Source organism: Colias croceus, chromosome 18 (genome assembly GCF_905220415.1).
Source record: "Colias croceus chromosome 18, ilColCroc2.1".
Classification (NCBI taxonomy): domain Eukaryota; kingdom Metazoa; phylum Arthropoda; class Insecta; order Lepidoptera; family Pieridae; genus Colias; species Colias croceus.
In genome coordinates, this window is record NC_059554.1 from 9,136,064 (window position 1) to 9,158,680 (window position 22,617).

At 31.5% G+C, this 22,617-nt stretch overlaps 1 protein-coding gene across 1 annotated transcript in view; it reads left to right on the plus strand.

Annotated features, from left to right (window-relative positions):
- The first annotated feature begins 274 nt into the window (after nucleotides 1-274).
- The window catches only part of LOC123699465 (carcinoembryonic antigen-related cell adhesion molecule 5-like), a 95,359-nt gene continuing 73,016 nt past the window's right edge, over nucleotides 275-22,617 (plus strand). Inside the window, exons 1-2 of the mRNA XM_045646405.1 lie at nucleotides 275-399; nucleotides 12,595-13,036. Coding sequence (XP_045502361.1) covers nucleotides 12,964-13,036 — 73 coding nt within the window. The 5' untranslated portion in view covers nucleotides 275-399; nucleotides 12,595-12,963. The remainder of the gene's footprint in view (nucleotides 400-12,594; nucleotides 13,037-22,617) is intronic.

Here is a 22,617-nt window from a genome sequence, read left to right on the forward strand (position 1 = left end):
ATACTCAGGTATGTAAATAAATAAAATAAAATTGTAATTAAACATTGCGTTAGTTACTTACCTTTACTTTATAGGGATATCTTCACGAATCAACTAACAAGCATTCCATGAAAAGTCGCAGCTGTGCAAAATAACAAAATGCATAAAATCAAAGGACAAATGCGTAGACGCCTACGCATAGCGTTTGATATTATCTGTGACTATAGTATCCCACACTAGGGAGATAAATTTATTTATAGTAATCGAGATCGTAATCACGGGCAGTAGTTAGCGGGAACGCAGCGCGCGCGCGCGTCAAAATGGCGGTTCAGTGACGTTTGATAATCTGTGGTCAATCGATGTTGGCGGGAATTATTGTGACGTTTAGTGCTTTTTTATGGAGTGTTCTTTTTTAATTTGGTATGTTATTGGAATGTTGAATTTGGATTTATATGATGTACATATTATTCGAATTTTTATTTAAAAAAAAAACTATTGTTTCGTTAATATTTTTTCTTCTGGAATTAACTGGCAACCTACACATAAAAAGAAAAAGGGTCTAGAAGGCTGCAAATTATGTGATTGTTTTTAATTATTTTAAGAGAATTTAGTTATTATTTTGTTATTGTTTGTGTAAATATCGAAAAAAGGGGAATTCTATCTTCTTATCGAAGCGCAGTTTTAACAAAGGTAGGTACTTAATAAAACTATCTAAATATTTATAGAATGAAGGGCTGTTAAATACCTACCTTATACATACATTCAAAATGTATATAGGTTATATATCTACTCAATACTTATTTATAGGTTTTAAATCTTCGTTATCAATTTCGAATTTCAATTCCTTCCATACTTTTTATTCTTTTTTGATACCGGAGAAATTTATTTAATTATTGTTAGAATATGTGGTTTTACTATAAAGAAAAACTAGGTAGTGCTTTATACTTATAATATAGGTACTAGCTTTCCGCCCGCGGCTTCGCCCGCTTTTTCAAAGAAAAACTCGAATAGTGCCCGTTCCCGTGCGATTTTTCGATTAAATTTCTTTGTGTGTGCTAAATTTCATTGTTATCGGTTCCGTAGTATTTCCGTGAAAGAATAACAAACATACACATAAATAATCCATCCTCACAAACTTTCGTACTTATCCTACTAATATTATAAATGCGAAAGTTTGTATGGATGTATGGATGTATGGATGTATGGATGTTTGTTACTCTTTCACGTAAAAACTACTGAACCGATTACAATGAAATTTAGCACACATATAGAGGGTAACTTGGATTAACACATAGGATAGTTTTTATCCCGGAAATCCCACGGGAACGGGAACTATGCGGGTTTTCCTTTGCAAACGCGGGCGAAGCCGCGGGCGGAAATCTAGTTTATAATATTAGTAGAATAGTCAGTTTAAGGATACTGTTGCAAAAAAAAAAAATGAAAAATGTTAAAGTGTTAAGTACTATAAATTACTGTAACAATGCCAAGGTCATATTATAAATAGCAAAAATTCTAAATGTATGGAATAGGAGATCACATGTGCGAATTACAAGCCGTTTTGTCTTACATTTGATGTGTAGTCTAAATATTTGGACTGGTTTAAACAAAGACTATGTCAACATTCGTTAGCTTTTAGCAATTAGCGATTTGATTTTGTACCTATCTACCAAGTTGTAGACAGGCTCATAACAAATTTTTCCAATAATATAGGTTAGAAGACGCAGTCACACATATAGATACTATATTTTTTATGTAATTCTTATATAGCTATAAACAATGTTCTTAGGAATGAAAAGAATAGATCAGAATTCGTATCGGAATCGCGTACGGCGTAGGTAGTATACTAACATGAGGAAGGTCAGGGTCAAAATGCACATAATCTATACTTATATAATTATAAAGCTGAAGAGTTTGTTTGTTTGTTTGAATGCGCTAATCTCAAGAACTACCTACTGTTCCGATTTGAAAAATTCTTTCGGTGTTTAATAGCCCATTTAACGAGGAAGGCTATTATATCATCAGTTCATCACGCTAAGACCAACAGAAGTGGATCCACGCGAGTGAAACCGCGGAGCGCAGCTAGTGTAATAATTATATAACAATAGTGTTGATCGGAATAGATGACAAAGGTAATTAATTTAAAAAGTGAAAATAGAGATAGACTATTATATGATATTATGTAAACATAATGTTTAATACATATTATAAAATTTCACTCTGCATTAAAAAGAAATATGAGGTGAATCATCTATAATGATATATTGCTAACACTTCGCATTAGCTTACTATTTCACATAGTCGGTTAATACTAGTGTTAGTACCAAGAACTCAGAAAAGGGAAATGCTATCAGTCAAGATTTATGGCCTCAATTAATATCAATGTAACCCGGACAAACACGGAAGTACTTGAACGAATGATAAATGTAGGCCATGGGGGTGGTTCGTATTGTGATTGATCTACTATCATATAATAAAAAAATCACGTTTGTCAACCTTTCAAAACCGCTAAATGGATTCGACTGCGGGGTTGGCTATGTTATTTGGATTTAAAAGATTCAGAGGAAAAATAAATTGACGAAAGAGGCGGAGGAATACAGATTAAATAAGTTGGTCTTGGTTATTTATTGTATTAAATGAATAATCTATAGAAAACTAAAAAAATAAAAAATGAAGTCAGGCGTAATCCAAAAAATTACAATAAGATTTTAATTTAACATTTATCAGTATGCACGGTTTTAAAATTTACATAATATTATGAAATTAGTAAACAGGTAGGTAGATAATATATTATACCAATGATTTCAGGTCTTCAGTATTGAATTATTCTTAAAGAATCTTTGTTAAATTATTTATCTGTAAAAAAAATATTGTATCAGCACAATCAAATACAAAGAATTGTTCAGAATGAATCAATCACGAAACAGCTACACATCTATTACATTAGAATGTTAAGAAAATCCATGGGTCACTTATTCCCTCCAATCGAAATCTGAATAAAAACTCCGTCACAAAACCTTCAAAGGAATTGTTTATCGGGCAGCGAATAGCAATAAAATATCCAATTAAATGCCAAATAAACATTTCGCTTTGAGGAAATAACAAATACGTTGCGAACGATTGGACGTTAAATTACAAACAAATATTCCCTTTGAAATGCATTATCAAAAGTGAATGGTAATTTGGACATTCCATTAAGACTTGCGAATACAAAAACAAACGGACCCCCCCCCCCCCTCTCCTCCTGACGACGATTTGAGATCCTTAATGCTCCTTTTTAAAATACCGCTTCAAGTGCTTTGTTGACTATGCTCTTGGTTTTTAGGATTTGAATAAATCGTGTCAATTGTGGCCAGCAGATATAATTGTGATAGAAATGACGAAAATTACTTTAAAGTGTTTAAACTCTAACTCTAAATAATTATAAAACTATAACATGGAATACATTTTATACATAATAATAATCGAAATTGTTAAAAAACCTATCTGCTAATCGGCATCTCCTATACGCGAAAAATGTTGAAAGTAGTTACTTTTTGTCGCTATTTTTAAACTTCGTAACAAGCGTATTTTGATCCATACCAAAGTTCAAACATCGCACGTCAGACTGACTACCACTGTCTACACTGAAAATAAATTCACTATTATGAACAATTCATTTTTGTTTATTTCCGCCCAAAAATATACGTCACATTGCCACATGTTTCAGCGACTTATATCTCATAAATAACCAAATACTCCACAGATGTGGAACTTTACTCGATTAATCTATTTAAAATGCTTTTAACTCAATTTTTTTTAATAAGTACCTAGATCTATATTCATGCGAACAAAGATATACAGAATATTATGCTTATAACGTGTTCGCCTGGTGGTAAGCGATCACTACCTACGACCAATTATATTGTAAAACATAATATAATGAGTCCGCTCTGTACGTACTGCAACTGAAAACTACTTTTTACCAACTTTAACAATTTATCTTTAAAGTCACTTTTAGTGGCTATTGACCGCTCACCGTAATTCTTTCAAGAATGTACAGGAATGAAAAAAAAAATATAGCCCATGTATGTAAATGAAATTTCAGGAATAAGGCTGCATACAGCTGGCTATAAATTACATACAAAAAGCTTGATAAAATATTTTCATGATATTAGTATCTAATGGTATCTATAAATGGTGATAAAAGCGACAGATATATTTAAACAGTCAAAAGATTCACGCTAATGAAAATTCGTAATAAAAGCAACATCAATCAACCAACACTTATTGTTTTAACTCTAAAACCTTTGGTTTTTATGTATAAATCGGAATATTTATATACTAGCTGTGCTCCGTGGCTTCACCCGCATTGCTCCGCTCCTGTTGATCTTAGCGTGATGATAATATATAACCTATAGCCTTCCTCGATAAATGGGCTATCTAACACCGAAAGAATTTTTGTTCCTGAGATTAGCGCGTTCAAACAAACAAACAAACTCTTCAGCTTTATAATATTAGTACCTATAGATAAGTAGCAATTAAAAACATCCCTCTTATAGTGTGCTGTGTGAGTCACATATCTTACTACGAACAAGATAAATGCAAGAAATATATTATATCATAAATCATGAACACATCAACGGTGACACACTTGTCACAAATTGGCCACAATATAAAGTGACACTAGCTTCAAATTGATTGGAGGAAGCGAGCAGGTGGGACCCCTATAGAACGTGCGAACTGCGATTTTGCTAGCCTAGGATATGTGAACCTCCTAATAACCTAACTGTTGCCCTATAATTTTAAATATTCATATATATTAAGACAATTCTAAGGGCTTCTAAAATAAGTCCATGTGGGAAAAAATCTATAATGTTGCTACCGATTGCCAGAGGAATTATATTATCCTCTGGCAAAGAAGAATCTGATCGACGGCAATCCAATTTTTACTACGATACAAAAATCGAATTCGAGATTGAGTAGTGTTAATGCCTGCCTCATGCTAAACAAGGGACACGGAACTTTGACACGACCTTGACCTTCAAAAAGTATCATTAGTCTGGTTACCAAAATATCCTTGAGCACAGAATAATAACTAGTAACTAGCGTGGTTCAATAAATACTGAAGCATGATCGATACCCAATATAAATATACAGATTAATAAACTGTCATACTTGAAGCTTAATGAGAGAAATTGAGAAATTCCTATCACATTAAGACTGCAAAAATAATATGTAATACAATATTATAAGAACAAGATAATTACCTACACTCAACAGTATCATGAATACCAAGAAATCGAAATTAAATTCAGTCACATTTCTATGAAATGTTATTTTATATTGAAATAATGCTATCAAATATGACACAAATCTTACACAAATATAGCGTTTCATAAAATTAATTAGCCGACATAGACCAGCGATATTAAATTACAGTAATTGAATCAGTAGAAAGCCAGATAATTGTATAATTTCACGAGTGAAAAGAAAAGTTAACGTTATTAGGTAACAACTTTATTTTCATGAAATATTTTCTTGAAAATATTAATTTTATAATTTTAATTAAATTATGCAAAAATATCAAAATAATTTTTAGATATTATATGGAATATTAGATGGAAGATGTGCTAGCAGATTAGATGTTTGAATTCTACACCGTGCGAAGACAGTTGTTTCATATAGGTGTAGGACGAAATAAAATAGTTGAAGTGTCTTCTCTAAATGAGCACGAGGACCTATTCGATCTAAAAGCTCCTTTGAACCACTGTTCTTTAAATTATAGAGTAAATATTAAAACATAATCAATAACATAGAAAACGTAATATCAATTATTACATTAAAAAGGTTCATAAAACAAACTTAATACATGTCTGCTTTAAAAATCCAAAATACAATGTGTGTCGTTAAAAACAATACGACATCTGTAATTACCTGTGTTTTAGAAACTAGCTTCATACAACATCACTTTACATGACAATGCCTTGTTTTGTTAACAGGAATGCTCTGAGCGATCGATTTTACTTGTCTAAACATCTAAATAGGCATGTCATATGATATTTGTGGGAATAAACACGACGGACACTAATTTATACCGTTTGTAGGACATAGGTAATGTTTGTGGCGTAATAATTTATGCAGTAAGATGCAATTGCTTTAATAGAGTAGGTACGTAGAATTGGAACTCATAAAGAAGGAATAAATGACTGCGAGAAAATAATTAAAGAAGTCAATTATAAAAGCGATACAAAATACGATATAAACTGATCCCTATACGATATTATAAAAGTTTAAAATTGCACCATAGAGCATTAAGTTGATGTTGAGCAAAGAAAATGCAAGTCTTTTCAAGACCACCATAAACTACCAGGTATCAAAGAAACGATTTTCAAAGTTCATTTAACGCAGGCGGTTCTACATATTCTCTTATGAGCAATTCTTTCCCTTATTCATTAATAATGATCTCCAGGCGCCAGCACCTTCATTACATCTGACTCACGTCATATGAAACTACTCTAATTGGCATCATGATAATTCTGACACGTGACAAATTGCTATTAAAATAATTTAAACGATCCCGCTGATCACTACAGATGAACGAGGCTAATAGATGTCTAGGTTTACTATTTAGTTTAATCATTAATGCTTACCATTCACTACACGCACGGAAACCGCCCAGAGTGGTACCGATCCCTGGACAAATCCGTCATTATGAACCTTTTAAGAATAGAAAAACTTCAACTCCTGATTTTCTGCCACCCGTGATCCTGCCAGAGCAATAGAGTTTAATTTATTCTTTCAGTTTTATGAATCAGGGACAACCCTTTTCTTTAAAAAACTGAAATATCAAATCCGTCAACGTCTACATTGTGATAACGAGCTTTTACTAAATCAGGCACACTTCTCAAACTACCTGAAATGTTTTTATCGACATCATTTTGCTTTTGAATATGCTGTGAAATATTATACTTAGAATAGATTATTTTTTTTCTTTTGAAATATTACCGAAAAGCCGATGCAAGAGAAGATATAGAGTTCGAGAAGTGTGCCTGATTTAGTAAATGCTCATTATCACACTGTTTGTATGCATTTCCTGAGAACATTTACTACGGTAATGTTTATTTTTTTTACACAATATGAAAGTAGAGATTTTAATGAACAAAAGGCTCCCCAAGTTTTTGAAAAAAGCTGATATTTTGACGGGTGACTTTTCGATTGAAAATTAGGTTGTTTTTTTAGTATTAATTCAAAATAAGGCGCAAAAATAAATATTTTCAAACAAAAAAATTACAATGTATTTGGGACATAATAAAATAAGTTTCCACCAAATTTCATAGAAAATAAATAAAATTTGAAGCAGATAAAAATAAAAAACCAAACACATGGTTTTTTGAATTTTTCACCTAAATTTTGAGGTTATGTGAAAAAATTGTTAATACAAAAGTTGTAGATCTTTTACCTACAACTTTTTCATTGAACGTTTTTCCGTAGGACTTGTAGTTTTGTTGGAAATCGAGAGAAAACATTTTTTTTTCTCTTAAAAGCTCCCCCCTCCCACTTCCCGAACTCGGAGTGACCGTAATTTATTTTTCCTTTCATTTTCATCATATTCCCCTCCTTTTCTAATGGGTTTCATCCGACTGCGATTTTTTATCTTTTTATTATTTTTAAAGGCTTCTAGTTCTACCCCAGTCTAGACGATGAATAAATTAGAATAAGATTTGTTCTTGGACGTGTACGGTTCGTGGCTCGGCTCGCGGTGCGTGTAGTAGGCACATGAATGGTACTTAGTCATTACGAACCTTATATTCTGAACTGCATTCTGGTTAAGTAAAATTGACAATTTCAATTTCATCAACGATAAATTGGTGTGTTATTTCTGTTTACGTGAGCTCATTGGAGTATCTTTTATCATGTTGAATTAATGCATGGGCGTAGCTAGCCATGGGCTCAAGGTGGGGCAACAATAAAAAATAATATGTAAAAAGCAACTGTATGTACCAAGTATGTACCCAAAGTTATATCCAGGTCTTCAAATGCCGGCGGCTGTACCGCCGGCATTTCCGAAGGCATTTGCGAAGGCATTCGCGAAGGCACTCGCGAAGGCATTTGCGAAGGCATTTGTGAAGGCATTCGCGATGGCATTCGCGAAGGCATTCGCGAAGGCACTCGCGAAGGCACTCGCGAAGGCATTTGCGATGGCATTCGCGAAGGCATTCGCGAAGGCATTTGCGATGGCATTCGCGAAGGCATTTGCGAAGGCATTCGCGAAGGCATTCGCGAAGGCATTCGCGAAGGCATTTAAAGTAAAAAGTATCAGTGAGTTGTAGAACGTGTAAAACAACAAAAGTGAAATTAGATAAGTTAGTGGGGTAACTAATTGGGGTACCTACTATACTCATTTTTCTTACAGTTCATGTAACATAGAAACCTCAGCTATTTTCTTTTTTCGTGTGTAATTCGTTATTCGAATTATTCTTATTCAAAACACCTTATTGTTCACCTACCACACCACGAAATAGATCCAAAAATCTTCAACCGTTTGGTCGCTGGGCGTATGACACTTGTTAGGTGTTAGTCAGTCAAAAGAGTTAGTAGGTACTTACTTCAATTTTTAGATTTGGTTAGGTATCTACCTACCATCCAGGTTAAAGCTAAGTGCCCCACCCTGCCCCACCGTGGCTACGCCCATGAATTAATGTTATGTGAATTTTTATTTGTTTTCATAAATATGATAATTAATTAGAGTAAACAAATGATAGTTTTAAAAATATAATAGTATTACAATACAGAATTGCACAGCTACACATTTAAAATTCTACAATTACACATTTACGCAAATTTATAGTACAATTAAACATCAATAGCCTTCGGGGTACAAATTTCATGTTTCAATTTTTATTTCTGTTAATATGACGTATCCTTAGAAGTACTAAAAAAATTGTACATGTAAATACGAATGATAAATGTACAAAGAGCTTTACCGGTCACAATATTCTTGATTTTAATTGCGCCGGCGCCGAGCGTAAACCACACGGTGCATTTCCAAGAACTAATGTTTAGTAATAGATCTACTAAAATGGAAACAAAACGTAAATACATCGAACTATTCCCGCCTTAAGATTTAAACGTCGTTTAGTTTTGTTGTGTAAAAATAAAACTAATAGATTATAATAAGTCGGGCGGTATAATAAGTCGGTTCTAAATATATTTAGTCTGTGACAGTAATCAAATGGTTGAGAGGTTATTTGTCTTTGATATTACAAGTTATTTTACGTTTTTTATATGTCATTTCTTATCTTACTCCTTTTAATGTTCGTTATAATGTTATGTGTGTTCAGTAAAAATTGAATCATTAATTAAACATCCACGTTTTTCATCATTTATTAAAAAAATACTATTTCAATAATAGATCCTTTATAAACAACTAACATATAAAATAAATTCAGCGTACAAAACTTAATTTTGATAATTTATAACGAATTTCCGTACTTCCATTAAAAAAGCAATGAAGATACACAAAGTTTGATCTAGAAATAATATCAGCTATTCTCTTGATGTTTTTGGAGCTTATTATCATGTAATACGATATGATTCTGTAAGATCTTAAAAGAGAAAATTATACATTGAGGATTGCATAATTTTTCTTAGATGTTAGTTAATTTAAAATGTACTCATTAAAATGTTTTAATTAGCTCCTAGCTGACCGCGTGACATACTTAGAAAAGTTATTTTATAAAACATGTTATGTTTGTGGAAGTTGTATTTAAAAATGTATAATTAAAGAGTTTGTTTTTGTAAAATGAATCTCTCTGTCTTTTCTACTAAACATTCTACATTTAGAACAGGATATATAAAAAATATTAGGAAACAAAAAAAGAACTAATATTATTTTTTTTTGATCCACAATTTGTGGAGAAACATAAGTGCTAAAAAATTAATCCAGTGATTAGTTTTAGCGCTTCTGTTCATTGATATCAATCCTAGATACCGGTTTTGTCTACTTAAAAAATAAGAAATAAAATAATATTTTAAGAATACGTAAGCATTAATTCATGGCAAACTATTTTCACCACTACAAGTGAAAATCTTCAAAAACTATAAAATTAAAACACTGAAAATAGAGACCGGAGGAAAGCCATAAAAACTTGTAAATAATTACGGAACATTTAATTTTAATATTTTTAACACTCCCTATTCCCGTTCATTTGAAAGTGCTCGTATATTAATTTAAACGTACGGGGGGGTACGTCAGTCAACACGTCGTTATACATACCGACGAAAATACCGTCTATAATTAGATTCATTATAAGCTTCCACTTGCCACGGTTAACCTCAAAGCGTTTGGTATCGAAAACTTTTAACATTCTGAAAAAATGGTGACAATTTTTTTATTAGTAATCGAATAGAGAGTGTAAAAGTTTTTTGAAAGATTAACGCAATAATTAATTTTATTAAATTGGAGTATAGAATTCATAGAAAATAGCAAGAGACGATGACACATACATTCAAAGTTATCAGGAATTCAAGAAGATAAATAAATTTCCTTATATGCTATAATCTTGTTAATTAGATACAGTAACTACATTATCAAGAAAAACATGAAAATCATATCATCACTAGTTAGTTTGAATTCTCAATATAATATTAGAATTATTATAGAATAGGAGAAAAATTACATTCTTCATTAGTTTTAACCAGTGTACACGACCTCTAATAACCAAGTGCCAACTGAGGCAAATCATCTTCAGTATACAAACGTCACACATCAAAGCACTCACATCAAAAGGTATTATAATGACTTACCATATTGTATCTCCTTTCGATTCTTTATTTAACTTCACTGCACGAAGTTTGTCAAGATGCAAGTTCCTTTTTTAGCTGATGACAGAAGTTTAAGTCCCCCTACCGTTACAATGTTGTGACGTTTTTCGATTAGTGTTGTTAGAAATAGCTTCGTTTTCTAATAGATTCTTTCAAGTATGATTACGGGTGTGAATGAATAAATACACTTTGGTTTTTTAATAGTTTGACAATGATCTATTGACAAGACAAAGAGCTATTAAGGAAAATGTTTAAGGTGTTTTATTATGTTACTATACTTGCCATGTCATATCATACCTAGATGTTTATTTATTTAATTTTAATTGATACACCAAATAATAACTTAATTACAATTCACATAAGTACATTAATATTATTTCGTATAGTGTCGTGTTAATTTTGGCCATAAAGCGTATACATATACAACATTTATGTTTTACATATCCGTGGTACGTTTAAATGCTCTCTGTACACTGTTTAATTAAAACTATTTTAGAATAATCATATTACATAGCAAGAATGAATACATCAACCTAAACCAATAAAATGAGTACCATATTTCATGACACGCAAAATCAGCTGCGGGTAGTTAATTATAAATGTCATGTTTCCCTAAAAGCAATATAATTGAAATGAATAGACGAACAAATTGTTATCTACAAATTAATTTCCAACAATGTTTAATTAAAAAGTCTTCCTGCAGAAATTAAAGTAATTCTCTTTATGATAATATAATTTATGCTACCCTCATGATCCTTATCAATTTCTCCCTAACAAGCAAGTTATTGTACAGTTCCGTGAAACATAATTTTAATTTTCTTTTGTAAGATTACCTAATTATTTTGTTTACGAATAATTTCTGGTAAGAAAATTTAGAAAAAAATATTTAAGAGGAATTTTTGAGTTCATTATCTTTTTTTTTGGTATTAATTAACAGGTTAGATTAGAGATTTTTAAGGAAATACAAACGTTGATAAGTACATAATATACATAATATACATATACAATTTTAAGATATATCATAGATCGTAAAATTCTGAATGATTCACAATATTTCTTCTAACGGTAATTGAAAGTAAAATCAAGAAAATGTATCAAAGAAATAACATTAGGAGAAATATTCCACGTATCTCGTCTGTATCATCATCCAACGTTAGAAACATTCAAATACACCACAAAAGAGCATTTCACTAATTACCAAAACCGGTACTAATTGGATCCGATTATTTTCAAGGCAAAGGAAACGATACATCCGGAGGGACTTTTTATTATTAGCGCGGCGGATGTGACAAACGACCAAAATATTGTGACCCGCGCGTGACTCACGGATACTATGCGTAACGTTTGATGTGAGTGTCTTGTTAAATGGTTGTTTTCATTAAATTCATGTATTAGTTGGAGATGATATAATTGACGGTAATTTAACAAAACTGTTGGTGTCACTAAAAACTGAAAACGACGCATAATAAGTTTTAATTTTTGTGAAAATTTTGTGACAGCTGAACTAAAAACAAAAAAAAAAAAATCATTTAATGTCTCATATTTTAACGATTCAATGATATCAATAGCTTAACTCTCTGCAAATCTTATTTAAAACGAACAAATTTATATGACTTAGTGAGTGGGCTTTAAGAGGCGATGACTAATAGAAAAATTAAGACGAAAATAGTTCAGATTAGTCACTTCTATTTAAATAAACTGATATTACGTAGATTAAAGAACTCCGATGTTTACACAATCAATTCAAATGCAAACTTCATAAATCTAAATAGTGAATTGAATTTTGTTTACATTAACAAATATTATTTTCAGATTTCAGTTCCCGTTGGTGAGGAGTGAAATTTTGGATATCTCCCAAATAATATGACATTTTGAGTGAAATAAAAATAGACAGGTTTAATTAAAGAAAACGACAAGAGGCATGCGATATAATTGGCTTCGTTACTGGCAAGAGACAAAAAATAGAAAATAATAATGACAAAGTTGAACTGGATTTAGTTTAAGAAATTAATAACAGCTGTAGATGAAGACAACGAAACAAAAAAAGATAGCAATATAAATGTAAAATTATTTCCATCGAAATAAATACCAGAATACCTATGGATAAAACAGATAGTGATAATAATGAAGAACGTGATGGTGATACGAAAAGTGGTGTAAAAGTGATTGGAAACAGTGAAAATGGCGAATTTGAGTGAAATAGTGTTTGTGTTGGTGATTCTAATCAGGACGAGTATGGAGATTGTGGAATCAAGTGAGTATTATATTATTATCATAATAATTGCATTTTTAAACATTTAAAGCAGAGAAAAAAGTCAAAAACATGATTATTATTCACGCTCAAGATCATATTATTTCTGCTCTTTCAATTCTATACGTAATGATTATTTTGATGTTTCTGTAGAATGGATAAGATTGAGTTGTTACCTATACAAATTATTCTGGAATGTTTGAGAATTTGAAGTAACGTTATTAGTGTAGCAATTTATGAACATTATATTGAGATATTTAGTTTTTACTATAGCGCTTCTTACTAATGTTTCCATTTACAAGAAATAATTGCGTGCATACATTTTTCACAACCTTTTTAAATAAGTAGTCTCCTTTACTTTACACACATCTCTACAATCGATCAAATTATAAATATGGCATTATAAATGTATCTTCACAGAAATAATAAGGTAAATAATACTGGACCTTTCCCAATCCAAAATGCGTTGACCACAAGTATCATGTAACTCAAATGGACACTGTACTTTGAGGGTTTTGAAAGTGTGCCTTAGCTCACCAAAATTAGAGGCTACGCTTAAACCATGGTTGTATGCACGGTATTGAATTTTCTGTATCTACTCGCAGGCAGTGTCGCATTCGGCCTTTCTCTGGCTGTGCGCCAAATTGAAATGATGTTTTGGTGCACGGCCGACTCCGTTATATTACATTACTTGTCAATAAAAAATAACTCAAATGTTGGGCTAATTTATGACCTAGTGAATGCAACGAGGTTAGTACCTCTAGTGGGACAATTTTTTGAAATACAAAAAAGCAAATGGTAGATGAAATTTTTGGCTTTAATTCGAGTAAATATGAGTGTAGTCAAAGTAAACGGCTAGTTTAATGTTATATATTTTCTATTAAATAGATGAACAAATACGTTTTTATGTAGAGTGAAAAAAACATTTAACGAATAATGAATAAAGACATGTAACTATCATGATCCTGGTTGAAATGTAGCATTCTAACTAGACAAGCAATTTTTCTATCCAGGTAGGTACAAAGAACAAAGCAACATGTGAATCCATGCATGCTAACCTAACCCATAAAATCCATACTAATATTATAAATGCAAAAGTAACTCTGTCTGTCTGTCTGTCTGTTACTCAATCACGCCTAAACTACTGAACCAATTTGCATGAAATTTGGTATGGAGATATTTTGATACCCGAGAAAGGACATAGGCTAACTTTTATTGCGAAATATGCACCACGGGCGAAGCCGGGGCAGGTTGCTAGTAATGTATAAAGCAAGTCCATACAACATCAAACAAGAACCGAAATAACAATTATAAAATTAAACACAACTTACAAAGCTTTGTACTACATAATATATCAGGTCTAAAGTACACTTTACGAGCCATATATCGAGTGTTGTGGCTTAAAGAGATTATGTAGAATAGTACCTAATAGCAAATAACTGTACGATTTAAGTCGTATTTTATCATCGGATACGTTATATCTTGGTCATTAAAATATTTTATAGAGTAAGCTTAGAATCGAGTTTCGCGAATGGGGTATTATTTCTCATAACTGGAAGTATGGGTTAATCTTGGCTATTTCATGTATAATTAAGATTATTGAGGAATTGCTTTTTGTATTTTTAACGACACTATTTGTATTACATTTAAGATTAATTTGGGATAGTTTTGAATGATCTACCTACGAATTTCCCCATTAAAATATGCTGCTATTTTTGCTGTGTTTACTTAAACAAGCTTCTGCTTCCGATTTCGACTTCCCAGAAATAAATGAGGCAACATGTTTGTTCGAATCTTCATTCAAAATATTATCCAGATACCATTTTCTTAAAGAGTACCATATCCATCCATCAATCCTCACAATCTTACGCTTTTATTACAGAAGTAAGATAGGAAACTAGCTCATAATGACTAGACTTATAATTTATTGCACCGTAGATAACATTTAGGGCACATCCAAAGTCTGTATAATAAGACCTAGAAATAGATAAGTGATATATTCGGCCTAACGACCTATGTCTTGTAATGTTTCTCACACCTGTTGTAGAATTGGTGTGTAATTAGAACGACATTGATTTATTTTAACACAAGCCACCCCGAATACGACTGGGCTTAAATCTAAATAGATTGGCATGTAGAAAAATCTACAGTTAGTATATATTCGTAAGTCAGCCTGGCTTTAATTTTGAACAATAATATATGAGAGATTGATTGATGAGATTAGCGCGTTCAAACAAACAAACAAACTCTTCAGCTTTATAGTATTAGTATAGATTAGTTTTGGCACGTGGGCTTGCGTGAAACCTGAATATAAAGTATCATGTAGGTTTAACCATGACCTATCTCATGTTGACTTTAATCTAGATTCTAAAAGTTATTTTTGCGAGGGAGTAACAAACATTGATCTATGTTAACTTTCATGATGAGAATAGTAGTAGGTGTAGTATAAATATCATATCATATATTTTCATTTAATTATAATAAACCCAATATAGGTTTATTTGGTCTGAATTCGATTCAATATATAAAATCAGCCAAATCGATTCAATAATTTTATGTCCATAAAAACCTTTTCAAATGTCCAATACAGAGGAGTTATAAGAGAGTTAAAAGAGAGAGAGAGAGAGAGAGAGAGAGTTAAGAGTGCGGTTAAAAGTTAGTAAGATAATTGTTCAACTTGTTTGAAATATAAGACCAAACGAGCTTTGTTTCTGGGGTTATTATTTCAAACCATCGACCTTTGACCCAGGACGTCTGAAGTATTTTAAAGTGTTCCTTTATTACTCGCGAAGTTATGATCACGTTAAGGTCGAGATTCTTAAAGATATGAATCTTAAAAAGCATCGATAGAAAAAAAAATTCTTCTTTGATGCATGAAAAACTGTTTACTGTTGTTACAAAGATAAAGAATAGATTTTTTAACGTTTCTGGCAAATAACACGTTTCTAAAAGAAATCTAGTTGAAGTAATAAAATAATGTGTGTAAAAAATAAACTTAAAACGTATGGGATAGCTCCCATATTTTAAACAATATCCATGATTCTTACATCGCACAAATTTAATTCTATAAGGGACCACAATGCATATTATTTATAATATTTTACGCATTCATTATTATTAAAATCGCTACTTTCGCTGAAGAAATCAATTAAGTATTAATATAAAAATTGCTAACAAAAAGCCTAAAGGTTTTAATAATTGTATTAAACTGATATTAATTCCAATGATAGACAGAGGACACTACTACCAGACGAAATTCACTGATCAAACGCTTGCCCAAAAGAAATAACCAGCCTTGCTGGTTTCGTAGATTTAAAAACTTCACTTCCATTTTCGCGTTGTCGGTATTAAACTGAATGGTTTTATTTTAAAGGTAGTTTCAGTTTCAAGTGAATAGTGGTTTCAGGCAGAATTGAATTTAGATCGGATTGAATCCTTAATTCTGTAACTTGCAACAAAACCGATTTGTATCGATTGCTCGTTGTGCGACAGTTTCTGAATAACCTTTTTTTTGCGTATCACTGGCTACTGTTATAACGTAGTTTTTGTGTTTGAAGATAATAGGAAAGCAAATATGTAGTGGATATGACGGATATAAATAAATGTCACTTTTTAGATGGTCCTTTTTTGATAAGAGATCTTTTAGAGATTTTTTGTATCGTTATTGGTGAGAATTAAAAGTTTTGTTAATGTAGGAAGTGTGTGTGGTAATTCCAAAATGTTATAACTTAATTGTATTACAGTTAAGACGATTATTGAAATTATCGGAAATTATAAAAACATCAATAAACAAAAAATACCTCTAATATTTGAAGTATCCAAATTACTCTAATGCATCGTTAGATATAATTTATGTATACAGCATTAGAGACATTTTATTAAAACATTTCCAACATTATACCATAACCGTTGAATTTACTACGAAACAACATAGTTCTTTCATTAGTCCATCCAGGATTAAAAATACCTTTCGTCTAATTATATCGTGCAGGTGTACAAAATAAGCGCTAGGTCGTTAGCATCGAGTCAAAATGGCTACACGCTTGTCTCTTCAGTATTTATGAAGCGTGGATCATGTTGCCTATATGTATTCATTTCTTGTGGAAGAACAAAACATGAAGCCACTATCAAAAATGTTTACTGTATTTCTTACTGAACATTTATTTAATCGAATAGTTTTTCTAAACGAAATCGAAGCGCTTGCGAATTGTCAAAATACAAAAATAAATAATTATTCACCGTAGGTTCGGAAAGCAGTTTTTACAAAAAGCAGTTTTTACTTTTCTGTAGTAGAAATATTTTAAAATAGTAAGTAGTCCGTAAGTAGTATAGTAAGAGTCTTTGTTAATATTCAGAAATGTTTATTTAATGATCCGTGACGCTGTTTACTTGTACATAAAAAAGAAATACCTTAAAGTAATCATTTATCGTCTGACAACGACAGCCAGTGACTGATGTTTCGGCTCCTCATTGAATATTATAAACAAAAAGAGGATACGAAGAATACGTTTTTGTTAAGAATTAATGTCTAATTCCAAAATGGTTATTAACCGCCTTGTAAATGAAAACAATAAAGTTTAAGTAACGATAGATATTTTTAAATATAAGTTACCCTTTTTCAACCTCAATATTGGCCTATAAAATCTTTGTAAAATATTCACAAGAGCTGTTCGCACTATATTCTTTTCATTCAGCAACTTAGAAGTACAATATGTTTATAATTTATAGAAAAAAAAGACTTATTAATTAAAACTTGAATTGAAAGCTGCATTGATCTTAAAAATTATTATATGAGCAATGAACTACATCTATTATGATTTTTTTAATCCCGCATTAACCTGAGAGGTGAGAAGAAAGTAGAAAGGACAGAACGAACGTAGATGAACGGTGAAAACGCTAAGTCAAGTGGGCAAGCATTCACGAAAATTTAAAAGACACATTTAGCAAAGTGATTCTTACAAAAAAACCTATTACAGTAAGATCCACGATATACGTAAAATCGTCGGACTTAACGCTACACTATTTGGCTCAGCGCGAGCGTCCCCGGACTTTGATAAAAAATTGCCGCGAAACAGCAAAATTGTCGTGACACGTGGCATCTTCTAAAACTGTCGCCTCTTGGCGTATCGCCAGCGTCGTATCTATTTACTCTACCTTTCCTGCTTCATTTGATTTTAACTGGCTTCGAGAACATCTAAATTTAATTTGTATCGAGCCTTTTTGTGCCTTTTAATTTTCGAATTTAGACAGACGAACGAATTGGCTTTAATTCTGTTATCTTGTAGTACCAAATACTTGAGATAGTTAGCGACAATGTTGAGTATTTACTATTTGGTCAGAATAGATGCACATTCAATAAATACCTCTATTTTGGAAGAATTTATCTTCTTGGGTTTTAATTGAGATATAGTAAGGATTAACCACACATTTTTAATTCTAATGACACCATTTGTTGCCATACTAAATAAATATTAACTATATTTTTACTCAAGACTATAAATGTTTATACTACTTGTTATGGTGCTGGAATTTTCTGGATCTTTACCAATGCATTTGCATAGTCTTAATCCAAATATACTGGATGCAGTTTACATCGAACTTAGTAGCTGATTGTGGTTTTTTATTACTGGCGCTTATTTTGTCTGATCTCTGGCAAGTGTCCAAGATATGCCGATCCAAAAATATCTGATGTCACTGCAATTCTGTATTCAGGACAGTTTTTCATGGGGGAGGCCGATATATTTAGACTAGTTGAGAGAACTTTGTTTTGGAACGGTGACGGTCCGCAGTTTGGTAGTAAGGTTGAATGTTTCGAATAATATTTTTGTATTGTTTGTTTATTGCAGCTACAGACTATAATACTACAGATAGGAGACAATTAAATAAGTTATTTACTCGTATACTAAATGTTATATGTATAATAATTTGCTAAATGTTTTTATTAAAACCAATTCCTATGATTGATGAAAATTGTCATGGAGTTACGTTCTAGTTTTACCGACTGAGGTGCGTTTTCTGGAAATGCATGATGAACAGAATGAAATAGTTTACGAAAAATACAACTGGGAACTCTAATTACTAAGAGCTAAACGAGAAAAGGACTTCTTATCAACCCCTATTCTGCGTTCCATATCTAGAATTTAGAAAAATTATCTGCTGAGTAATTTTAAAATCCTCATAATCGAAAAACCATTTAAAAATTCATACTCATAAAGCATAGCCGGCTTAAAATATTACGTGTTAAATTGAATAATGATGCCGGCAATGTTTTATTGTTTGCGATTGTTTGTATAGTATTAATTTATTAATAAACAAACAATTTAAATTGGATCATGTTATGCATATTAATATAATCGTGTTTGATTATTTTGTGTGTTTATTCATTTAGCATATCTACTTTATGAAAGCAGTGTGGATTTTGTTGAAAGAATTTTGGGCGAATTCAATTTGTAGTTTTCGTATCATCAGACTATGTTTCTTAGTGTCCCTATTAAGTAAGCATGTTTCAAAATGATATTTTATATCTCTAAGGAGTAACTTCAATACTAATTCCTATTCTCTTTTATTACTGTTACTATAACTCTGAATTTTCATCAAATTTTTCACATGTGATCCTGACCTTTACAAGATATTCAGTTCGCAATAAAAATATAATGTTCTAGATCATGAATGCTTGACTTTCCCATTGCTTATTTTACTATTGCCAGTTTACTACGGTGGATTTTATTCTGAAATACCAACACTTTTTACATATATCCCATTTATTCCCCAACTAACAACCCACGTACGAACCACCAAATGACGTGCCCAGTAATGTATCAATATTTCAAAGGCGAAATCGTTTCCCATATCCCATCGAGACGAAAGCCTCCGTTACAGCGAAACAACATATTTGTGAGAAAAACCTAATATCGGCCTCTCGTTATTGTCGGATGGACGCCGCATACATAAAACATAGCCTCTTTGCCGCATAACGCCACCTATGATCTAATAACGTGGTGCGTAGAGTGGTGAGCGGTTGCGTTGTAGCACGGCACGGGAAATAATCGCTTAAGTAGCTCGAGCTTTTTTTTCGCATAAGTCTGTAAATATACTGTACTGTCACGGCATGGTAAATTATGGCTGAATTAATCGCTAGGTTTCTCATTGATTTAGTCTGTATATAAACAACTAAGTATTATACTTATGCAAGAAAAGACACAATTTTATATTTAACAAAACAGGATTTTGTAATAATCTAGTGAGTTTTTTGTAAATAAAAATCATATACTTGTGTTGAAAGAGTCATAAACCTTCTGATTAAACAAGAATTTTGTCAATAAAAGTCGACATAACCAGGCTATCTAACGCAGCTTGGTATTCATGCACGACATCTTCTCGTTAAAAAGTGTTATAAAGAAGTGTGTATAAGTAAACTGAATAAAATAAATATATTGTTTTAAGATAACTCATATTAAGATAACACACATTTTTATTTCTATTAGCTTCAACTTTTTAAGCACATTTGAAAATACTCAAATAATGGTCATAAAACAACAAATATCCAAACAACGAAAACTACTGATTCTAAATTACCATAATATGATTATACAGGGTGTAATCGTTAAGTGTGCACAAGCGATTATTCCGTAACTATTGCAGATACCAAAAAACTTTAAACTGATATCGAAAGTACTTAACCTAATGAGTAAAATGGCCATAATAAATTTTTAAAAATAAAACGAGAAATATCCAAAAATGTTACATTAAACGCTCCCATACATTTTATTTCCCATACATTTTGTATTCATAGCAGATTTTCGAAGTGATGTCCTCATTGTGCAATACAATGAGGAGCTCTATTTACAGTTTCTAAATGAACTTCCCTTCAAATTTGCGAAGTAATTAAAGCAGAAAACCAAAAAAAAGAAAGAAAAAGCTAAAATATTTCATATTAAATGTACTAGGTTGATCCAAAAGTAATGATAATTGGGTATTTCCTGTGCACATAAAAATATAAAATAAATATTTTTTGCTTGCTCATGTATTCACTAAGTAATCACAAAAAAATCATATCAACAGGCCACGTTTCCAATTATTTACATTAATTTGAATGTGAACCGTGCGTGCTAGAATGTTTCGCGACGAAAAGAAGAAACAACGATTCGACATGTGGAAGGTAAATTTCTAAATTTTTAATGATATCAGGATAATTTTTTGTCACGTTTTGTGATCATGGACATTACCTGAGTTCACCATGTTTATGCTGAAACCAAAAAACAATCAATGTCCTGGATGCGAGCTTCCAAAGTGACGATGAAAAAATTCAAAGTGAAAATCAGTAGGTTAGATTAAAACGGTAGTTTTTTGGGACGCTTAAGGAATAATTATGGTGGAATATTTTAAAAAGGTAGCCACTTTATTGGGCTCTTACTAAACAGACCAAATTAAAAGATTGCGGTAGGTTAGTAAGGAAAAGAGACATGGCAAACTGCGGACCTGAACGCTGTTTCACCAAGACAACGCACCAGATCACAAAGTGTCAGTTGCGATGGCTGCCATTCAAAAATCGGCATTCCAAATGCTTGAAAACCTACCCTATTTTTTAAGATCTAGCTCCTATTTACTTTTATCTCTTTCCTCGGCACAAGAAACACTTTCTTAGCAATAAATTATTTTAAGACGACAGCGAAGTTATGGCCGCGTGGAGGGGTTTTTGTGGATGAAGTCAAAGTTTTTTTTTTTTTTTTAAGTTTAGGAAAAAAATATTGAAGTATATTTTCTAGTTAAAAGACTATCTAGAGAACTACATAATTATTATAACTGTAATGACCTTGTTTAATATTGATTATCATAACTTTTGGATCAACCCATGTACATGGGATATTCGTATCTCATACTAAATGTATGGGAGGGTTTCAAGTTAATTTTTTAGATATTTCTCGTTTTATTTTTAAAAATTTATTATGGCCATTTTACTCATTAGGTTAAATACTTTCGATATCAGTTTAAAGTTTTTTGATATCTGTAATAGTTACGGAATAATCGCCTGTGCACACTTAACGATTACACCCTGTATACTACATCACGTGCCTCCTTCAACAATGGAAACAAGCGTCTCTTAACTCAATTCCTAGAGCTCCTTTGTATGTAACACGTTCCTAGCCTGTGCAAGACACTACGTCTAAACTTCATTCTACTTTCATATTGAAACAATTTGATACTAACTTTCAATAGGTTTTTAAGAAAACTTTATGTGTATGTTATTCTAGACTCGAATAATTTATTTGTAGACTAAAAATGTGACAAGTTTCTTTTCAACAGACTTCAAAAAATAAGGAGCTTTTCAATTGGAGTGTATTTTAAATAAAAACATAACTTAAATAATTGTAGATGTTTTCAATGTTTTTATAAAGTAAGTTTACTTTGTAAATGAATAGAACTTTTTAACTAGCGGAAAATTATGAGTTTAGGTAATATATTAATGTGTCGGGGTAGGTATAATAGAATAATATAATTCAAATGTGTTTAATTATACAATACATAATTATGTACCTACACACGCTTAGTTTCAATATAGTTAGATTAGTGCGTTATTTTAATTG